The sequence below is a fragment of the Aotus nancymaae genome, unplaced genomic scaffold (assembly GCF_030222135.1).
Source record: "Aotus nancymaae isolate 86718 unplaced genomic scaffold, 86718_ANA_hifiasm-v0.15.2.pri h1tg000007l, whole genome shotgun sequence".
In the NCBI taxonomy this organism is placed as follows: Eukaryota; Metazoa; Chordata; class Mammalia; order Primates; family Aotidae; genus Aotus; species Aotus nancymaae.
The window spans coordinates 61,711,187-61,734,648 of NW_026988418.1; the positions used below are offsets into that span (position 1 = coordinate 61,711,187).

General features: G+C 37.0%; 1 protein-coding gene across 3 annotated transcripts in view; it reads right to left on the reverse strand.

The window, feature by feature from the left end:
* The window catches only part of MAGI3 (membrane associated guanylate kinase, WW and PDZ domain containing 3), a 273,333-nt gene that overhangs the window by 119,700 nt on the left and 130,171 nt on the right, over positions 1 to 23,462 (reverse strand). For all 3 annotated transcript variants that reach the window (XM_012466610.2, XM_012466611.2, XM_012466612.2), the window contains exon 2: positions 13,264 to 13,380. In XM_012466610.2, coding sequence (XP_012322033.2) covers positions 13,264 to 13,380 — 117 coding nt within the window. The remainder of the gene's footprint in view (positions 1 to 13,263; positions 13,381 to 23,462) is intronic.

Genomic DNA, 23,462 nt, shown 5'->3' on the forward strand with positions numbered 1-23,462 from the left:
AGGTGGGCAACAGAGCGAGACTCTGTCTCAAAAATATATAAATAAATCAAAATAAAAAAATAAAATTTTAGGAATGAAAAAATCAAATACTAAATATGTATGTGATTATCTTTCAAATTTTAAATAATTTTTATTTAGTATTTATTTTTTGTTAATGCTTCCATTCATTCATCATTCATTCATTTTAGAGATGCAGTCTTGCTATGCTGCCCAGGCTGATCTTGAACTACTGGCTTCAAGCGTTCCTTCTGCCTCAGCCTCCCAAAGTGCTGGGACTACAGTTTTGAGCCACCATGCCCAACCAATGTCTCCTTCTTTTAAGGTTTTTTATTATCAAACATCTCTATCAAGTAGAGATCATTGAAAAGCAGTAACAAAACCTTATATTAGTTCATAATAATAATAATAAACCATTTGAGTTTATCTTGCAAGGTTCTCTCTGTAAGCACTTGCCACACAGGAGAATCCATCCTATACTACAGTGCTCATAGCCATAAATACTGCCGTAATAGTCAAGTGCAGCAGTCATTTGGGCTCTCAAGGTACTGGGTTCATTTGTCACTTCTTCACAATCAACCATAGGTGATACTGTGATTAAACTGTGATGCCACGGCTTCTCATGAACTATCAGCATCCCACCTCTCATTGGAACAAACTTGGCACTCCATGTAAGATTAAGACCAACCAAGACAACCAAAACCAATTCTGAAATCTCTTCTTGGAGGGTTTGTCTCCTGGGAGCACTACTAGTACTAATTGTGTATCAAGATCCAGAGAGCAAAGAGAAACCACATGGCAGTGTGAACAGAGACAGTTTAATATACAGAATTATTAACTATTTACAGGGAATTAACTAAGTAGGAATAAGGGAGCACTCTAAAGAATATCACCCTAGAGCTGAGGGAGAATATTTAAATAAGGAATAAACTTGGAAGGGAGGGACTCTCCCCAAGGTCTGAGATTCAGACCTCATTGAAGAGGGTGTGGTAACAGCCACTCATGGTGGGGAATTTTGCTGGGTTGCCTGAGGACAGAGCTAATTCACAGTTAGTGGGTCAAGGATTAGAGGCAGGAAAATGCATGAGGTACCAATGAAATTCACCACTAAGCTACCTATGGTAGTGAGTAGGGTTTGTAAATAGAAAACCAGCTAGGACACTGGCTGGACTTGGCAGAAATCCGTAAGAAAACTGGCTCACAGAGGATGTTGCTGAAAACTGGGGGACCAAATGGGATGTCACAGAACTTACCAGGAAACTGCTAAAAAGTCAGCTGGTGCACTGCTGGTACTCATGGAATCACCTATGAGGGTGTTGCTGAACTTGCTGCTAGGATTTCTCTTGCAGGTTTACCACTGAACTTGTCACTCGGAAGCTGACTGCTAGGGTACTGCTGAAACTTGCTGGCTGTCTTTTTGGATAGCAGGAGCAAAAAGGAAAAGATACACTGGAACCAGGAAAAAAACTTTCTTCTTTCACCAGTATCCCTCCTGTGCCCTCTATTGAAAGTTTAACAATGTGCTAGCGGACAGGAGACAAATGTTACAGTATCGCAAGCAGGGAAAAAAGTAGATTTATAGCCAAGAGACAATGGGTAATAAATGGCAGATTAGTTTTCTGAGTGATTCTATCATGAATGGGGGCTGAATTTTGCCAAATAATTTTTCTGCATCTATTGAAAAGATCAATTGGTTTTTGTTTTCTAATACTAGTACATTAATTTTTGAATGTTTTACCAACTTGGCATTCCTAAAACAAACTCCACTTGCTCATAATGTATTATCCTTTTATATATTGGTATATATATTGATTTGCTAAAATACTGTTAAGAATTTTTAAGTCTATGTTCAAGAAAAATTTTTGCTTAACATTTTCTTTTAATATTTTTGTCTGATTTTAGAATCAGAATCATGCTCACAACACAAAATCAGTTGGGAAGTGTTTCATCCTACATTTTCTTGAAGAGTTTGTGTAGAACTGGTATTACTTCTTTCTTAAATGTTCAGAACAATTTACCAGTATTATCTGGGCCTAAAGTTTTCTTTCTTTTTTCTAACTTTCAAGTTCAGGATACATGTGCAGGTTGTAGGTTTGTTACAGTTAAATGTGTGCCATGGCAATTAGCTGCACAGATCATCCTATTACCTATGTATTAAGCCCAGCATCCATTAGCTATTCTTACTGATGCTCTCCTTCCTTCTACCCCCAACCCTCTGACAGGCTCCAATGTACGTTGTTCCCTGCCAATGTGTCCATGTGTTCTCATCATTCAGCTCCCAATTATAAGTGAGAACATTTGATTTTCTCTTCCAAATGAATTTTAAAATAGTTTTTTCTGATTCTGTGAAGAATGTCAATGATAGTTTAATGGGAATAGCATTGAATCTGTAAATTACTTTGGGCAGTATGGCCATTTTGATGATATTGATTATTCCTATCCATAAGCATGGAATGTTTTTCCATTTGTTTTTGTCATCATCTCTGATTTCTTTGAGCAGTTGTTTGTAGTTCTTCTTGAAGAGGTCATTCACTTCCCTTGTTAACTGTATTGCTAGTATTTTATTCTTTTTTGTAGCAATTGCAAATGGGAGTTCATTCTGGATTTTGGCTCTCAGTTTGCCTATTATTGGTATATAGGAATGCCAACAATTTTTGCACATTGATTTTGTATCCTGAGATTTTGCTGAAGTTGCCCATCAGCTTAAGAAGCTTTTGGGCAGAAACAATGGAATTTTCTAGATATAAGAGATTATGTCATCGTCATCCGCAAACAGGGATAGTTTGACTTCCTCTTCTTATTTGAATACGCTTTCTTTTTCTCTTGCTTGATCGTCCTGGTCAGAACTTCCAAAACTATGTTGAATAGGAGTGGTGAAAGAGGGCATCCTTGTCTTGTGCTGGTTTTCAAGGAGAATGCTTCCAGCTTTTGCCCATTCAGTATGATATTGGCTGTGGGTTTGTCATAAATGGCTCTTACTATTTTGAGGTATGTTCCTTCAATACCTAGTTTATTGAGAATTTTTAACATGAAGAGTTGTTGAATTTTATCGAATGCCTTTTCTGCATCTATTGAGATAATCATGTGGTTTTTGTCTTTAGTTCTGTTTATGTGATGAATTACATTTATTGATTTGTGTACGTGAACCAGCCTTGCAACCTGGGAATGAAGCCGACTTGATCGTGGTGGATAAGCTTTTTGATGTGTTGTTGGATTTGGTTTGCCAGTATTTTATTAAGGGTTTTTACATGTATGTTCATTATGGATATTGGCCTGAATTTTCTTTCTTTGTTGTATCTCTGCCAGGTGTTAGTATCAGGATGATGCTGACTTCATAAAATGAGTTAGGAAGGAGTCCTTCCTTTTCAATTGTCTAGAATCGCTTCAGAAGAAATGGTACTAGCTTCTCTTTGTACCTCTGGTAGAATTCAGCTGTAAATCCATCTGATCCTGGGATTTTTTTGTGGTTGGTAGGCTATTTATTACTGTCTCAATTTCTGGCTATTGGTCTCTTCAGGGAATCAACTTTTTGCTGGTTCAGCCTTGAGAGGGTGTATGTGTCCAGGAATTTATTAATTTTCTTCTAGATTTTCTAGTTTATTTGCATAGAGGTGCTTACAGTATTCTCTGATGGCTGTTTGTATTTCTGTGGGGTCAGTGGCGATATTCCCCTTTATCATTTCTGATTGTGTTTGTTGGAATCTTCTCTCTTTTCTTCTTTACTAGTCTAGCTAGCAGTCTATTTTATTATTTTTTTCAAAACCCTGGCTCCTGGATTCACTGAGTTTTTTGAAGGGCTTTTCATGTCTCCATCTCCTTCAGTTCAGCTCTCATCTTGGTTATTCTGTTGTTTTGTTTTGTTTTTTTGAGATGGAGTCTTGCTCTGTTGTCCAGGCTGGATGGAGTGCAGTGGTGCGGTCTTGGCTCACTGCAACCTCCGCCTCCAGGGTTCAAGCAATTCTCCCTGCCTCAGCCTCCCAAGTAGCTGGGATTACAGGCATATGCCACCACTCCCAGCTAATTTTTTGTATTTTTAGTAGAGATGGGGTTTCACCATTTGGCTAGGCTGGTCTCAAACTCCTGACCTCAGGCAATCTGCCCACCTCGGCCTCCCAACGTGCTTGGGATTACAGGTGTGAGCCACTGCACACAGTCAGATCTTGGTTATTTCTTGTCTTCTTCTAGCTTTGGGGTTTGTTTGCTCTTGGTTCTCTAGTTCTTTTAGTTGTGGTGTTAGGTTGTTAACTTGAGATCTTTCTAGCTTTTTGATGTGGGCATTTAGTACTATAAATTTCCCTCAACGCTGCTTTAGCTGCATCTCAGAGACTCTGGTATGTTGTCTCTTTGTTCTCATTGGTTTCAAAGAACTTCTTGATTTCTCTCTTAATTTCATTATTTACCCAAGAGTCATTCAAGAGCAGGTTGTTCAATTTCCATGTAGTTGTGTGGTTTTGAGTGAACTAACTTACTTACTTTCTCTCTCTCTTTTTTCTCTCTCTCTTTCTTTTTAGATGAAGTCTCACTCTGTCGCTCAGGCGGGAGTGCAGTGGCGCACTCTCAGCTCACTGCAACCTCCGCCTTGTGGGCTCAAGTGGTTCTCCTGCCTTAGACCCCTGAGTAGCTGGGACTACAGGTATGTGTCATCATACTTGGCTAATTTTTGAGTGAATCTTAATCTTGACTTCTAATTTGATTGCACTGTGGTCTCAGAGACTGTTATGATTTCAGTTGTTCTGCATTTCCTGAGGCATGTTTTACTTCCGATTATGTGATCAATTTTAGAGTAAGTGCTGTGCAGCAATGAGAAGAACATATATTCTGCTGTTTTGGGGTGGAGAGTTCTGTAGATATCCATCAGGTCCTCTTGATCCAGAGCTGAGTTCAGGTCCTGAATAACTTTGCTAATTTTCCACCTCGATGATCTGTCTAATATTGTCAGTGGTTATTAAAGTCTCCCACTATTATTGTGTGGGAATCTAAGTCTCTTTGAAGGTCCCTAGGAACTTGCTTTATGGGAAGGCACAATGGCTCACACCTGTAATCACAGGACTTTAGGAAGCTGAGGTGGGTAGAACACTTGAGGTCAGGAATTCAAGACCAGCCTGGCCAACATGGTGAAACTCTGTCTCTAGTAAGAAAATACAAAAAGTTAGCCAGGTGTGGTGGTGGGCACCTATAGTCTCAGCTACTCAGGAGGCTGAGGCAGGAGAATCGCTTGAACCTAGGAGGTGGAGGCTGCAGTGATTGGAAATTGTACCACTGTACTCCAGCCTGGGAGACAGAGTAAGACTCCATCTCAAAAAAAAAAAAAAGAAAGAAATCTGTGAATCTGTGTGTTCCTGTATTGGGAGCATATATATTTAGGGTAGTTGACTCTTATTGTTGAATTGAACACTTGATTGGTCTCTTGAAGACAGTATATCGATGGGTCTTCTTCTTTTTTTTGAGATGGAGTCTTGCTCTGTCACCAGGCTGGAGTGCACTGGCACAATCTCAGCTCACTGCAATCTCTGCCAGCCATGTTCAAGCGATTCTCCTGCCTCAGCCTCCCAGGTAGCTGGGACTACAGGCGTGCACCACCATGTCTAGCTATTTTTTTTTTTTTTCTATTCCCTTCACCATGTTGGCCAGGATGGTCTTAATCTCTTGACCTCGTGATCTACCTGCCTCGGCCTCCCAAAGTGCTGGGATTACAGGTGTGAGCCACCGTGCCTGGCCCAGGTCTTGATTCTTTATACAGCTTGCTATTTTGTTTCTTTTAATTGGAGCGTTTAGCTCATTTATATTTAAGGACAGCATGGTTATGTGTGAATCTGATCCTGTCATCAAGATGCTAGCTGGCTATTTTGCAAACTTGTTTATGATGGTTGCTTCATAGTGTCACTGGTCTGTGCACTACAACATGTTTTTGTAGTGGCTGGTAATGGCTTTTCCTTTTCATATTTAGTAATTTCTTCAGGTGCTCTTGCAAGGCAGGTCTAGTGGTAATGAATTCCCTCTGTATTTGCCTGTCTGTAAAGGATATTATTTCTCCCTTGCTTATAAAGCTTGGTTTGGCCAGATATGAAATTCTAGGTCAGAACTGTTGAATATTGGCCCCAATCTCTTCTGGTTTGCAGGGTGTCCACTGAGAGGTCCACTGTTCGTCTGGTGGCTTCCCTTTGTATGTGACCTGACCTTTCTCTCTGGCTGTGCTTAACATTTTTTCTTTCATTTCAACCTTAGAGAATCTGATTATTAATTATCTTGGTGATGATCTCATGGGGTATCTTACTGGAGTTTTCCGCATTTCCTGAATTTGAATGTTGGTTTGGCCTGTCTTGCTAGGTTAGGGAAATTCTCCTGGATGATGTCCTAAAGTATGTTTTCCAACTTGGTTCCATATTCCCCATCATTTTCAGGTACCCTAATCGGTCGTAGATTTGGTCTCTTTATATAATCCCCTATTTCTCATAGGTTTTCATCATTCATTATCATTCTTTTATCTTTTTCTTGTCTGCCTGCCTTAATTCAGAAAGCCAGTCTTCCAGCTCTTAGATTCTTTCCTCTGCTTGGTTTATTCTGCTATTAATACTTGTGAAGTTCTTGTAGTGTGTTTTCAGCTCTAACAGGGGGTTATGTTCCTTTCTAAAATGGCTTTGGCTGTCACCTCCTGTATTGTTCTATGATCATTCTTAGCTTCTTTGCATTCAATAACAATGTGCTCCTTTAGCTCAGTGAAGTTCATTATTACCCATGTTCTGAAGCCTACTTCTGCCATTTCAGCCATCTCAACTTAGTCTGGTTCTGAGACCTTGCTGGAGAGGTGATGTAGTCATTTGGAGGAAAAAGAGCACTCTAATTTTTTGAGTTTCCAGTTTTTTTTGCATTGATTCTTTCCCAACATTGTGGGCTTATGTACCTTTGATCTTTGAGGTTGCTGATCTTTGGATGGGGTTTTTGCGGTTTTTCTTTGTTGTTAATGTTTTTCTTTTAACAGTCTGGCCACTCTTTTGTAGGGCTGCTGTGGTGTACTGGGGGGTCTGCTCCAGACCCTAGTTGCCTTGGTTCTTCTGTACCTGGAGGTATCACTAGTGAAGGCTGAAAAACAGCAAAGATGGCAGCTTGCTCCTTCCTCTAGAAGCTCCTGATAGCATTAATTTGTGTTTAATTTCTTCCTAAGCAGTCTAGCTAGAGGTTTACCAATTGTGTTGATCTCAAAGAACAAGCTTTGGGTTTCACTGATTTTTTTCTATTTTCTATTTCACTGGTTTCTGCTCTTTATTGCTTTCTTTCTTCTGCTTAAATTAAGTTTATTTTTCTCCTTCTTTTTAATATTTTAAAGGTAGAAGTTTAGATCACTAATTTGAAATCTTCATTATTTTCTAATATAAGTATTTAATACTGTAAGTTTCCATCTAAATACTACTCTAGCTACATCCTACACATTTTTATATATTGTGTTTGATATGGTTCAATTTGTTAGTTGGTTGATAGGTATAATATTTTGTAATCTCCTTTGTGATTTATTCTTTAATTCAAAGTTTATTTAGAAGTGTGCTATTAATTATTAATTTCTGAATATCTGTTAGTAGTTTCTCTCTTTATTTTTTTAAGAGACAGGGTCTCACTCTTGACATGATTATAGCTCACTATGGCCTCAAATTCTTGGACACAAGGAATTCTCCCGCCTGAGCCTCTTGAGTAGCCAGGTCTACAGATACATGCCACCTTGCCTGCCTAATTAAAAAATAATTTATTTTGTAGAGACGGGGTGTTTGTATGTTGTCCACATGGGTCTCAAACTCCTAGCCTCAAGCAATCCTCCTGCCTTGGTTAATAATTTCTAATTTAATTCCATTATGGCCAGATAACATGTTTTATAACATGTTTTATATTATTTAAGTCTAAATCCTCTTAATTAGTTCTTGTTTTGTGGTGCAAAATATGGTCTATATTTGTAAATGTATCATCTGCACTAGAAAAGCATGTGTATTTTGCTGCTGTTGAGAGGCACGTTCTAATAAATAGTAACTAGGTCAAGCTGGTTGAAAATGCTGTTCATGTTTTCCATTACCTTACTGATTTTTTACTTAATTTTAAAATTCATTACTAAAAGAGGATGTTGAAATCTCGAACTGTAATTATAAAGTTGTCTATTTTCCTTTCAGTTCTATTGCTCTGGTATCATTTCCCTTCTATCTGAACAATTTCCTTTAATATTTCATTTTGTTTGTTGTGTGTTTTATCCAATCTTTAATATTTCTTACAGTGGACATCTGCTGCCAAAAACACTTTCACCTTTTTGTCTGAAAAATTCTTTATTTCTCTTTCATTTTTGAAGGATATTTTTGTTGTATACAGAAATTAGGTTGGCATTTTTTTTTTTTTTTGTCCTTGCAGCATGTTAAAGATGTTATTTGATGGACTCTGGCTTTTACTGTTTCTGTGGCTTCTGCAGTCATTCTTTCTTCCCTTGTATGTAATTTATCTTTTTCTCCCTGTCTGCCCTTTGGATTTTCTTTTTCAAAAATTTTTACTTTATTTTATTTTATTTAGAGATGGGGTTTTACTATGTTACCCAGGCTGGATTTGAACTCCTGGGCTCAAGTGATCCTCCCACATTAGCCTCCTGCTGATCATCAGCCTCCTGCTGAGATTACAGGCACATGCCAGCATGCCCAGCATCATTTTCTTTTTATAACTATTTTTCTGTAATTGAATTATGATGTCCTTTAGTATGGTTTTCTTCATGTTTCTTCTGCTTGGGGTCTATTGAGCGTCTTAGATCTGTGCACTTATTATTTTCAACAAATTTGGAAAAATTTCAGTCACTATTTCTTTAAGTATTTTTTCTCTTTCCTCCACTTTGGCTTCATAGTTTGCCATCAGTAAATATAAATGCATCATAGTCTTGATCTGCCTATATTTCAATATGTAAAAACAGCTGTTACATATTCCTTGTCCAATTTCTAGTTGCTTATGACAAGAACGTCAATCTAGTACTAGTTATGATACTGGTACTTCATGGCAGAAGTAGAAATCCCTCCCCTCCCCACTGTCATTTGGTTGCTCCAAAAAAAAAAAGATTCACTTTTTTAGCTATTTTCTTCTCTGTGTTTCAGTTTGATGTTAATTTATATTGCTATGTGGTTCATTGATCCTTTCTTCTCCAGTTTTGAATCTCCTGTTTAAGTCCATTCAGTGAATTTTAAGGTTCCATTTAATTCATATATGTATAAACACACACACACACACACGCACATATGAATATTTATATATGTAATTTTTCTCTTCTTTATGTTGACGTTCTTTAAATCCTTGAGTATATTTCTAATAACTAAAATTCCTGGTATAGTAATGCCATCATGTGTCATTTCTGTTTCTTTTTTCTATGAGCTGACTTTTCTTTTGATTATGGATCACATTTTCCTGCTTTTTCATATGTCTAGTAATTTTTTATTAGATGCTGGACATTTTGAATATTTTATTACACAATGTTTCCATTTTGTTGTCTCTCTCTCTCTCTCTCTCTTTCTTTCTTTCTTTTTTGACACAGTCTTGTTCTGTCACCAGGCTGGACTGCAGTGGCGTGATCTTGGCTCACTGCAACCTCCACCTCCTGCCTCAGCCTCCCAAGTAGCTGGGACTACAGGTGTGCACCACCACACCCAGCTAATTTTTGTATTTTTAGTAAAGACAGGGTTTCATCATGTTGGCCAGGATGGTCTTGATCTCTTGACCTTGTGATCTGCCCACTTTGGCCTCCCAAAGTGCTGGCATTACAGGTGTGAGCCACCACTCCCGGCTGTTGTCTTTCTTTAAAGAGTATTGATTAACTTCTTTCTTCCTTTTTTGCTAGCAGTTATGTTGCATTCGTATTCACTTGATCCTTTGGGGTCCTGTTTAATTAAGCTTTGTTAAAGCGGGCCTAGAAGAACTTTATCTGTGGCTATTTTAGCCCTGCTAGTAAGGCAGGACCGTTATGGGATTCCTCCACCAAGTCAGTTAGAACTCAAATGTCTCCTGGACCTGGGTAAGTTCTGAGAATTGTTAAACTTACAACTCCCAGAGAGTTTCTGGTCTAACCTTAAAGAGTCAGATCCTACATATTCTCAGCTTAGTATTCAGTACACTTAAGGGGGTGCCTTTACAGATTGCTTGAGCTTTTTTATTTCATAGGTCTCTCCTCTGTGACATTCTGTCCTGCAAATTCTAGATATCTCAAGCTTCCTGAACTGAGATTTCTGTCCCTTCAACTCAGAGTCCATTGTATTCTGCCTGAGCTCTCCCTCCCTGTGCTGTGGTCCAGAAAGTATCTTTAAGTAGAAAGTTGAGGAAATAATAGGATTCCTCTGTGTGTGGTCTCCTTTCTTCTTCTCTCAGGGATCATAGTCCTGTTTCATCTTCAGCTCAATATCTGACAATACTAGAAATGCCCTCTTTTTTCAATGTCGTTGCTCAAATTGTCTCAGATTTTTGCCAGTAAGCACCTATAGGTGGCTTCTATTTCCTTCTGATATGTCTATATAATTTTTTAAACACTATATACTTTCTGGTACATTTAGATGCTCCAAAGTTCATCTTGTACTTTCCCTGTCCCAGACCTAGAATCAGAATTATCTCCAAGGAAACATCAAACTTTTTAGGAAAGTATAATATTTAGACGCCAGATGTGACCCTTCAGTATGCTAACTGCTACTGGTGTGTCATTGCATCTAGGTTCCTAGAGGGAGCTTTGGATACTTCAATTTGTGTATAAGAGGTCCTATTGAGATCTAAAAGGGCTACAGCTAAACTGAAACAAAAGTTTGCTGAACTGAAACAAAATAAATTTTAACTCCCTTTTAGGATAAAACCTCACACTAAGGAAACTGCAAAACTGGAACAATAAAATTAAAAGAAAAACTTAAGTGAAAGTGGCAGAGGGCAGTAAAATAAAGACCTATCTTAGAAAGTACAAGCACATATTTTTATTATCTTGTTTTAACAAGGCAAGAGGAAGCTCTAGAACTATGAAACTAAAAATGAGACATCCCATGCAGGCAAAATATCAAGTTACTTACAAAGGAATGAAAATTAGATTGCTACCAAACTCTTTAAGAGCAATGCTTTGCCAGAAAATAATTAGATAATTGCTTAATATATTTAAGATAGTCGAGGAATGAAAATAAGTCAAAACTTTTATATCCATCCAAACAAACATCAAAGTATAAAGGCCACAAACAAACTCCTACAATCATCCTGTGAGCCTTTGCTGGGATATTGAGTAAAGAAACAGCTTTAGACAACTACAATTAATGAAAAATAACAACATAAGGATTGGTGGTTATAATAAATATGTATTTACCCACAGAATAAAAGATAAATAATGATTATAAAGAAGGAAAGTACAGTAATGTAATGGCTGTTTGCTTAGCCAATGTAGAATCAGCCCAATTATCAAAAAAATACATAGGGTAAGAATGAGGAAAGCACATACAAAGTGAAATAAGCTTACTAATTTCCTTATATTTGGTAGGAATAAAAAATATTACTTCAAGTCAGATGATGGGAGAAAAGGAAGGAAGAAGAAGAGATGACTAAATAATTTTAATATTACTCATAGTAGGGACAAAAGCAAAAAAAGAGGGAAGGAAGAACAAAGAGTATTATATAAAGGTATAAAAGTAACCATTAAAAAAAGATCCCTACAAACCTTCCCAAAAAGAGAAAGATCAAATAAAATGACTACATAGTGAAAGGCTTTTCATACAAAAGGCTTATATATGGTAAATAGAAAAACCATGACAGAACTGAGGCTAAAGATATTGATCACATCAATAAAAATTTTAAAAGTTTCACATCGGCTACTGAGTAAAGTCCAGAACTATTTGTAAAACAGAGATCCAGAGATGACTTTAAGAATAGTAAGACGGACAAAGACACATCAGGCAAATACAAATTGAGATAAATGCAGAAGTAGCAATCTGCAGCTACGAGGTAGATTTGTAGGAGGAAATCACAGATAAGAAGGCAGATTAAAAACAAAAAAGTATTTTATACAATGCTAAGGAGTGTGAACTTTGTCAGTGGAAATCTTTGACGGATAAACTATATATAGATGGACAACAATCACACGTCCACTTTGTTTTTTAATTTTTTTCCCTTTCCTATAGTGCTGAGAAACATTTACTTTAAAAATCAATTGAATTGAGGTGAAATGAGAGGCAGGAGATCCAGTTAGAATGGGAGAAGGGGACAAACACTGCTTGAATGCCTACTCTAGGCCAAGCAGTTTACATACATGCTCTCATTTTAAATCCTAGCAACAGCTATTTGAGGTGAGTCTTGTTATTCTAATTCTATATATAGAGCCTCTGAGGATCAGGAACATTAAGTAACTTGTCCAAATAAAGTAGCCAGTAAGATGCTAGAGTCAAGACTTTGAACTCAATTTTACTTAGCTCTTTGCCACTACGTAATGGTATTTGTTGAAGGAAGGTAGAAAAGGAGGCAGCCAGGGAGGGAAAGAAAAAAAATTATTCCAAGCAAGAGAGAGTTCCTTTCCTTTCTTTTTTATTTTTGGTTGGGGAAGGGACAGATTTTAAAATTATTTTAAAATAATGTTCAAATAAAATACTTGTTCTTGGTATACAAGGCATTGGGGGCTAAAAAGTCCTCTTACTGCATAGGCTTTACAAATTGATTTACAGGAATAAAATCTAGTTAACAACATGTAAATATATATTCCTAAATTCTAGTCACCACTTTTTTAAAAAGTCACAATATGGAATCTTCCAGTTTTTCTACTTTCTACATTTTTCTGAGACAGAGTCTTGCTCTGTTGCCCAGGCTGGAGTGCAGTGGCATGACCTCGGCTCACTGCAACCTCCTCTTCCCGGGTTCAAGTGATTCTCCTGCCTCAGCCTCCCTTGTAGCTGGGATTACGGGCACCCACCACCACACTCGGATAATTTTTGTATTTTTAGTAGAGATGAAGTTTCACCATGTTGGCCAGGCTGGTCTTGAACTCCTGACTTCAAGTGATCCACCTGCCTTGGCCTCCTAAAGTGTTGGGATTACAGGCATGAGCCACTGCACCTGGCCCAGTTTTTCTACTTTTAAAAACAAAACCTCTCAAGTTCTCTGAAAATTTTTCTTCTTATCCAGTTTTTGTTTCATTCTTGTTCCCAACTTAGTCCTCACAATTTCATGTGAAATACTCCATCAAACTATCTTTAGATGTTTAATTAGTTAAGAAAGGACATTTCTGCCTCAGTTTTTTTTATTCCATCACGTACTTACATGGAATGGTTCTCAAGTAGAGATTATCTCTGATCACTTGCTGCAGTTTGTGGTCAATTGATCCTTTTTGAAACTGAAGACTTAGGTAATGTCGCAAATCTTTATTGATGACTTTGCCTGGAGCAAAGACAAAAAAAAAAAAAAAAGAAATGCATTTTCAGATGTTCACTTAAATATAGAAGCTAGTAATTGAATACTCTTAAACCAGTTAGCTATAACAGGATAAAGGAATCAGAATATTTTACTAAAAAGAAAATAACACCAAATTATTTATAGGTACTATAATTAAAATATATACCTGTAAAATAATGTGAGAATAATTTTACATGGTAAGAGAGGGAGAAGACACAGGTCAGAGAGGTGACAAATATTCAGAGTAATTTCATTTAGCCCCATGGCTTTAAATACTATCTACATAATGATAACTTCTATATTCATATCATGTCTCCATCCTTGATCTACCTCTGCCAAGCTCTAAACTCATCAAACTGATCCACATATATTGCAGATATATTTGGAAGTCAAATAAGCACCTCAAGTTTCAGATAGCCAAAACAGAATTTTTAATTCCACCTGCCCACAATGTTTCCTCCCCTACATCTTCCCTATTGTAGAATGCACCATCAACCTTCAAAACAATCTCGAAATCTAGAAATCATCCTTGATTTCTCCTTTCACTTCTACCCATCCAGATCCAACCCATTAGCAACTTTTGCCAGTTCTTCCAAGACATATTTGACTTCCCTCCGTTTCCTTTGCCACCACCTGAATCTAAGCCAACACTGATTCCTCATCTGGAATTCTGTCCCAGCCATCTAATCGGCATCTATTCTTGCCTCCTTCCTGCCACCCACCACTTAGCAGCCAGAGTAAGATTTAAAACATAAATCTGACAATTACTACTCTGTTTAGGGCCCCACAAGATATCTTGTACTTGGAACAAAATCTAAAATCCTGAACAGGGCCTACAAGGCCCTACATGTTCTGGCTCTGGCCATCTCTGATCCTATTTTGGTCACTTCCCCATTCTCAAACACTGCTCCACCTATGCTTTGCCATCTTTCTGATCTTCAAAAAGGCCAAACTGGCCCTACCTTAGGGTCTTCTGCCTATCACTAGATTGAACAGGCATTTTCTGTCCACTTGTTTGACTCCTAGATACAATGTTATTAAATAAGAAAGTCAAAGATTTTCTATTATTTGTGGGGAAAATAGGAAATAAATGGAGGAATATAAGGGCTCTCAAAGAAATATTAAGCAGAAAAAACAGGATTGCAGAAATCTGATAGCAATGAATTTATACTAAGGGTTGAACTTAAAATGAAAATCCAAGCAGTCCAAACCATTATTCACTAGACAAGGCTTCAGATAATTAGAAAAAAATCAATGCTAAGACAAAATAGATTATTTTACTGAATAAAAATAGTTGATTAAAGTATGCTGTTTTATTTAGAGCAACACACTTAGGACAAGGTTAGATAAACCAAATACTATAGATCAACTCATTCTTTTAACTATATTCCATAGTATTACATTTCTGATTCCCTCCTTTGCTCTTCTCATACGTATATATGAACATAACCTATGCAAGAGGATGTTAATGTAAGCAGGAAATCAGTGTGTGTTGAAAGTTCAGCAAACATATTCAGACCCTAAACTAATAGACACAAACTCTAAAAAGTCCTTCTTTTGTCTTGCCAAAAATAGATGCTGAGGAAAGGGGGACCCTTTGTGATTTTAATAAACCTGAAGATATTTACCAGGACGAACACAGAACAATCTCTGGTCACAGAGGTTGTTTCTATTAAGCGTTTAGGGAATCCCACTAACCCAACTCTACTTTAGATAAAAATCATATTATTTTACTTTTAAAATGTATAATACAGAATAGTGCAGTATACTATCTATTACTGGATAGAAGACAATGCTAATTTATAATCAATACTGTATAGTTTGATTGCTTATTGAACAAAAATATACTCAATAATAAATTCATTAAGTATTTTTAGAATCAGGTAAGAGATGGCTCAAATGTTTTGTAAATGTTATACAAAAGTTTTGGCAGATTGCTATATAGTTGCCTAAAGGTGTTTTGTGATATTTGGGGAAGTTTGGTTAGGGTTTTTGAATGGACAGCGAATGCATCATTGTTTTTTCCCCACTTAAAAATAACATAATGTAGGCTCCAATATATCTGCTATACAACATGTTTTCAGAAAAAGACTTAATTTGGATAAAAGATAATACATGAATAATTTGAAAAGACAATCTGACTCAACACTTTGTTTTATTAACTCATGATTTCCTTGTTTTTTAAACTTGAAGCTTTACTGTTAGATATGGTACAACTTACAAAGATAACAATAAAATGCTAAAAACTCAGACTTCATTTTAATCCATAAAATAACAGTCATTAAATTAGATATAATTAAGGACAAAGCCATAATAAAAACATAAATACAGCATAATGGGTCTCTTAAGGGAAAATAATTGAAACAACTCAATTCTTGTTTTAAGGGCCTACAAAATCTTAAGACTGAGAGGCTAAGGCTGGAATCGCACTCTTTTTTCATCCTTTGCTTCTACTGGGATTCTGGATGTAATACCAAGATGAATCATTGCAAAGAAAAGTGTGAGGGACAATTTTGTAAGTGTGATATTTTGGCCAGGTGCAGTGGCTCATGCCTATAATTCCAGCACTTTGGGAGGCTGAGGCAGGCAGATCACTTGAGGTCAGGAAATCGAGACCAGTCTGGCCAACATGGTGAAACCCATCTCTACTAAAAATACAAAAATTAGCAGGTTGTGGTGGTGTGTGCCTGTAATCCCAGCTACTCTGGAGAGGCTGAGGCAGGAGAATTGCTTGAACCTGGGAGGCGGAGGCTGCAGTGAGACGAGATCGTGCCACTGCACTTCAGCCTGGGCAACAGAGTGAGACTCTCAAAAATCAACAAATAAATAGGTGTGATATTTTATGTAAACATCTGCAAGGATTCAAAAAAGTCATCACACTTTTTTGAGGCTAGAGACAAAATATTACAAGCATCAAAAAAATATCAATGATGAAAGTTTAATAAGTTAACTATGGGTTTGCATTCTTTAAAAGTAACAATTAATAAAATATACTGAATGCAGCAGTCATCACAGACTGCCAAAATAACTTCCTAAGGGGACAAAATATATGGTTCTCTCTTTGATATGATTCCAGGGAATTTGTATTTTTTAAAAATACATGTAAATATCTTGAACAGGCAGCTGACTGTGGGATTACCAGAAGCCCAACAGACACATTAACTCAAAAACACATTGCTGAGTATATCTGTGTTATCAAGTTGTATATGAACATCTGCCTTTCGTTTAGAGATAGTTCACAGGAATGACATTTCAAGGGTATGAAAAACATCCAAGTGGGCTTAATATAATTGTTATTAAACAAAGAAAAGATTCTTCATAATGTTAGCATTCTTAACATAGCCAGACTTTGCTCTAAATGCTAATATTATGCCTTGACTTCTAAGTAATTTATAAGTCAAGGTGACATATGTAAATTAGAAACAGACTTATATATTTTACAAATACAGCTTGATTGGAAAAAAATCCATAACAGAAATCTCAATCATATGAATAAATCCAGGTACTCAAGTTCCAACATAAAAATCCTTAAAAAAAAACCTCATAACTACAAATCCATACTTTCTGAATATATGCATATTAATATTCACCACAAGTTCCCTGTGAGGAACCAGTATATAAAGTAACTATTATTTAACTAAACCCTGGGTATGCTGGCATGGGTTGGCCAGGCAAGGAGCTGTAAATCAATCAATCTCATTACCAATATTTCATATTTCCACAAGGATAGTTAAGGAAACTTTGTCAACCACTTGGCTAAAGTCAAGATATAACATGTCCTTACTATTCTCTAACCCAGTAGTAATTATAAAACTGAAAATAAAGCAAAAAAAATTAGGTCAGTTTGGCACGTCTTGTTCTTATAAATTCATATTGATTCATGGTGATCATCCCATTCTCTTCTAAACACAATATATATTTTTTTACAATGTCTTCAAATTTTACCACAGTTTAAAGTAGGGAACTGGTCTTGGGTTTCTGCAATATATTTTATTCCTTTTTGAAAACTGAGACATTTGTCTCTCTCCTGTCTCCAAGTACTTAACCCATATTCTCAGTGATTTTGTAAAAAAATACCGACAATAACCCTAAGATTATACCTGAATCCATCAACTCCTGGGAGGCAATTCATTTGAGTCTTGAAAATTTCAATTTATTTAAAGTGAATGATACTCCACCTTCTCATCTTTTTTGTTTGTTTAATTTTCTCTGTTTCAAGTTGTTTATTTTACTTTTTGCTATTGCAGGATTATAGAAGCAAGTTAAGAATGGTATAGGTCGGATTTTACCTGTTAACAAGCATTAAGAATATCTTCTTCAGAGAGTGAGCTATCTCTTCCATCTTGTTGCTCTTGCTCCAAATACAACCTTAAAAGCTCTTTGTGCTCTCTGAGGTATCTTAACTCCTTTTAAACTTTGGCCTTTGAAAGAAAGTTCTTAAATGTTTATTTCTTAAAGTCTTAGCACTGTATAACTGAGTGATGATTATGTGCTCCTTTCAACCATTACTCATGCACATCCTTTAAGAAACCTGAGCTGTTCAGAGCATTTTGTACACCCATAAGAATTTATTCTCATTATTTTTCTTTTAGAACTCTCTAGCCTTGAAATCACACCCATTGATGCTATAATATTGCAAATATCTGTTTTCCTTAAAGGCAAAGAATGCGCATGACCATGTTTCACTTCTCTTCCTTACGATGATGTCTGTAAGACAACTCGGTGACTTCCCCAATAAACTGTTCAATATAACTACATCAACACAACCACTGTTACAGACTAGTCCTTTTCCATTAGACCAAGACTCAGAACGGTAGTCCATCTTATTACTTCTTCTACCTCATGAGATCTATAGCAGTAAGGGAAGGCTCCGTGAAAGTGGTGAGATTTAGCTTAATGCCAGACTGGCTCCTTGGCTCAAGGAAAAGGATCTCTAAAAAAAAAAAAAAAAAAAATCAAACTGTCTACTTGTTTGTAAAAATAAATGGCATTTACAACACTTTTCTAGATAATCAATATCTATACGTTTCACAGTAAAACATATTCTACAGCACAAAAGCTGCTCACAAATACCATATACATTGTTAAACATAAATAATTGTCAGCTATCTGAAGGCCAAGGCCATGGTTTATTTTTATACATTTAGTTTAGTTTTTATAGATTGTGTGTATCTAGAAAACAGAATAAGCAAATCAGCTCTTTTTTTTTTTTTGAGATGGGGTTTCACTCTGCCACCCAGGGTGAAGTGCAGAGGTGCGATCTTGGCTCACTGCAACCTCCACCTTGTGGGCTCTGGCAATCCTCCCACCTCAGCCTCCCAAGTAGCTGGGACCACAGGCACACACTACCATGCCAGGTTCATTTTTGTCATGTTGCCCAGACTGGTGTCAAACTCCTGAGCTCAAGTGATACACCTGTCTCGGCCTCCCAAAGTGCTGGCTGGGATTACAGGCGTGAGCCACTATGCTTGGCCATAATTTGTATTTTTAACTGTTCATTTGCCCCTCTCATCCTTGAATACATGAAAATCTAGAAGACAGTACTCACTTAACTGATACAACACTCTTTACTCTTTAATAGTCTATCTACAACTTTATGTTAAACTGTGTTTCTTCAACAATGAAACTGATTTTATTTTGGCTCTGTCAAAACACTAAATAAATTCTTCACTAATTTCTTCAATTCTTCATTAAAGCAACAAGCTCTGTAAGTCTTTACAAGTAGGTTTTCATTATAGTTTATATATCAATTCCTCAAATTCTGCTCTTTATTAACATTTTAAAACATATTCATACAATGGTATCTGGATTGAAATATAAAATAAGGCTAAACTAACCATTTGAATCTTTTTTTTTTTTTAGACGAAGTCTTGCTCTGTTGCTCAGGCTGGAGTGCAGTGATGTGATCTCAGTTCACTGCAATCTCTGCCTCCCAGGTTCAAGCAATTCTCTGCCTCAGCCTCCCAAGTAGCTGAGATTACAGGTGTCTGCCACCACGCCTGGCTAATTTTTTGTATTTTTAGTAGAGATGGGGTTTCACCATCTTGGCCAGGCTGGTCTTGAACTCCTGATCTCATGATCCACCCACCTTGGCCTCCCAAAGTGCTGGGATTACAGGTATGAACCACTGTGCCCAGCCCCATTTGAATCCGTTGGAGTCATCTCAAAAAAACAAGTCTACAGCAGGAAAAGCCAAAACCCTTCTATTTTTTCTGTGGAAGAGGCATAGGAATGAGACAAGAACAAGAAATAAAAACATTGACTAAAACTGTTATTTTAGAATTTTATCATTATTATATACATATTATATTATATGCTATATGTTTTAACTCACACCTCATAACCTTTGAAGTAGGTGCTATTACTATTCCCATTTTATAGGTAAGAAGCTAAAGTACTGAAAGGTTACGTAACTTGGCCAAGGTTACACTGCTGGTAAGTGACAGACCTGGGATGTGAACACAGTCAGTCTGCCTTCAGAGCCTGCACTGTAAACACTGTAAGTGCTGTCCTAGAACATCCCTGTCTGTTTCTCTCTCTCTCTCTCTCTGTATGGGTGTGTGGGGGTGTGTGTGTGTAGGTAGGTAACAGACACAGTCCCTTTCGATGAATTTCTTCTTTTGCATGAACTTATAGAGTACAGGTTTCCTGTTTCTTAAGAGTCTACTTTTCCATGACACTAGACACACGTCTAGTCATTTCTGAGTTCTAAGGAATAGGTAGTTAGGGCTAAAAGCTGTGAATGAGAGTGAGCACAAAGGGAACTTAAAGTCTTGCAGGGAAGATGAACATTGAAGAAGAAATTTCAAACATGGAAACATAAAAGAGAAGTACAGGAGTTCCTCTTTATCTGACATTTTATTTTCCATGGTTTCAGTTACCCACAGTCAGCCTTGGTCTGAAAGTATTTACTTGAATGAAAAATTCAAGAAATAAACAATAAATTTTAGACTGCATGACATTCTGAGTGCTTCAACGAACTCTCATACCGTCCTGCTCCATCCTGCCTGGGATGTGAGTCATCCCTTTGTCCTGCTGTATCATCCTTGTATCCATGCCAAACATGCTACCCACCCATTAGTCACTCAGTAGCTATCTTAGTAGCTGTCTGGGTTATTAGATCAAAAAACACAGTATACAAGATCTGGTACTATCCATGGTTTTGGGCATCGACTGGAGGTCTTGACACATATCTCCCAAGAATAAGGCAAGACTACTGCACAGAGTATTGTGGGAATTTACAACTTAAATCTGGGGTTTATGGGAAGACTTCACTAAATGCCACTGTAGCTGAAGACTGAAGGATAAATAGGAGCCAAGGTAGACTCCACACAATGTGAGGTAAGAGTTCCAGAGACCAGTGTGTTAAGCAGAATCTTGTAACAATAATTTAAAAGAACAACCACTAATTCACATCTGACACTAAAACCCTTTGTAATTCCCATAAGCTAACAACTATGAACATAGTCTTTCTGGTCACCTCTATACTCCACATCTGTGTTCATATGCTTTCTCATTATTTCTAGTCTATCTTCTACTTATAAGAATATATCCAAGGTTTTAAACCAAGAAGATCTATATCTACACATTTCTCTAAGTATGCCACTCTCATTACAGGGAAGTAGAAATTTAATGAATTTTTAAAATAATTTATATAATTAAATTCCTCTCCAGTCCCAAGTGTGAAAAGCATTAAATACTCTGGAGTCTCCAGAGCCATTTCCATTTTTAAAACTAGTCCGTTTTTCAAGTTACAGTTTGAAGAAACACAGACTAAAGCAATGAAGCAATGTTATTATATGCTACATAATACAGCCATCACCTCACCAACCACAAGAAAGGCTCCTGCTAACAGAAGTAACATTCTTTGTTTATATTACAAATCATGGCAATTGTACATGCTAAAACGGGACTGTCCATTTTCCATAGGTTCCTAGAAGGGGCCATCACAAATATATTGGTCAGATTTTATCTGTCGCCCTGGGTCTTACATACCGCTGGCATTTGAAGGTCAAGCCTGCTGCTTCCCCTACATATGCCCAGAAAGGTTTTCTTTTCTCTCTCCCTCCTTTCTTATCTTCCTCCTCTTCTTCCTTCCTTTATTTTTTATAATGCATTTATAATCAGAAGAATTATAATTACAGCTAGAGAAAGAACTCTTTGAGTTAAGTACTCCATACATCTGAAAAATCCATGAGCTCTACCAAACTAAAAATATACATTCCTAAAAGTCTAACACTGTTTATCACATGTAGAATTCCATATTAATGCAGCATCAAAATTGCTCCATTATATTCAATCATGTATAACTAAAACCAATCATACTGTGGACATTTTTTCATTTTTATGATTTTTATTTGCTTAAAAAAGCAAGTGTTTCTGTGTATGAGATACTTACAAATAACAATCATTTCTCTAAAAAACTTTCAGACACATGGCCAGGGATCTGAAATGTAAAGACAAAAGAGGTGGTGCCCCAGAGGAAAATGGTACTGCATCTTTATCAATATTCTCACTTCTAAGGCAACCATACCAGTATGTCAATACCCAGCTCTCCCTTCTAACCTCCAAACCCAATTGTTTTCTCTACTGGTTTCAGTTTTGTGTCTACTACTCTACCTGGTGCTCTACAGTGCTGTGTACATATAAATAAGGTTAAAGCAAAAGGCCTGAACATTGACCACTTGTCCACCTGCTCTGAAAACAAGACGTGGGCAGAACTCTGGAGTCCACATTAAGCAGGTCCTCTTTTCATCTCTCCTTGCCATTGGTTCTTGCCAGAGAACAGTTGATACATGTCTGTTTCCCTCACTGGACCTTAAGCATGTGTGAAGTCAGAAACTATGTTTTGTGTGTCTCTATATTCTCAAAAATACCTAGCATAGTGCTGAATAAACATTTGTCTTAAATATGCAAAAATGACATTTTTAATAAATAATAAAATAATATGATTATACTGACAGTTTTTCTAATTAGTTCATATTAGAAAAATACTTTTACTGTAGCCTTCAAAGAACAGAAACTCTTTCACTAAGCAACATCACTGAAAGTAATGTTTTGGCCAGGCGTGGTGGCTTACACCTGTAATTCCAGCACTTTGAGAGTCTGAGATGGGTAGATTGCTTGGGCCTAGGAGTCAGACCATCTCTTATTTTTTTTAAAACGCTGTGTCTACAAAACAAATACAAAATAGTAGCTGGGCATGAGGGTGCACATCTATAGTCTCAGCTACCTGGGAGGCTGAAGAGGGAGGATCACCTAAGCCAGGGAGGTCAAAGCTGAAGTGAGCCATGATTGCACCACTGCACTCCAGCATGGGGAACAGAATGAGATCCTGTCTCAAAAAAAAAAAAAAAAAAAAGCAATGCTTCAATATATGACAATGCAGTCAAATGCTCATGATGTATCTTAAATGAAAAAAAGCAAACTAGGAAATAAAATATTTGGTGTGAACCCAAATTAAACATAACTGAAGATATGCAAACAAAAAATGTAAGGGGCACACATAAAACAAACTCATACTTAACAAAACTTAAGGTATTACCAAAGGATATAATTACCTTGTGATTTCTGAAAAGCATTTTGAATAAACTTTCTTTTCTTTTTCTCTTTTTTTGTTGAGAAGGAGTCTCGCTCTGTCCCCAGCCCAGACTGGAGTGCAGTGGCACGATCTTGGCTCACTGCAACCACCGCCTCCCAGGTTCAAGCAATTCTCCTTCCTCAGCCTCCCGAGTAGCTGGAACTACAGGCACGCACCACAGTGCCCAGCTAATTTTTGTATTTTTAGTAGAGATGGGGTTTCACCATGTTGGCCGAGATGGTCTCAATCTCTTGACCTCATGATCTGCCCACCTCAACCTCCCAAAGTGCTGGGATTACAGGTGTGAGCCATCATGCCTAGCCTTAAACTTTTTTCTTTAAAAACATTTTTCTTCATAGTTTTTGTATTTTCAAATTTTCTGCAGTGAAAATATGTTACCATAATGAAAAAAAAAGTTTTACAAACTAGAAACCAAATTTTCAAAAACTGTGGTCTTTAAAGGTCATTAATGGAAAAGAAGGCCTAA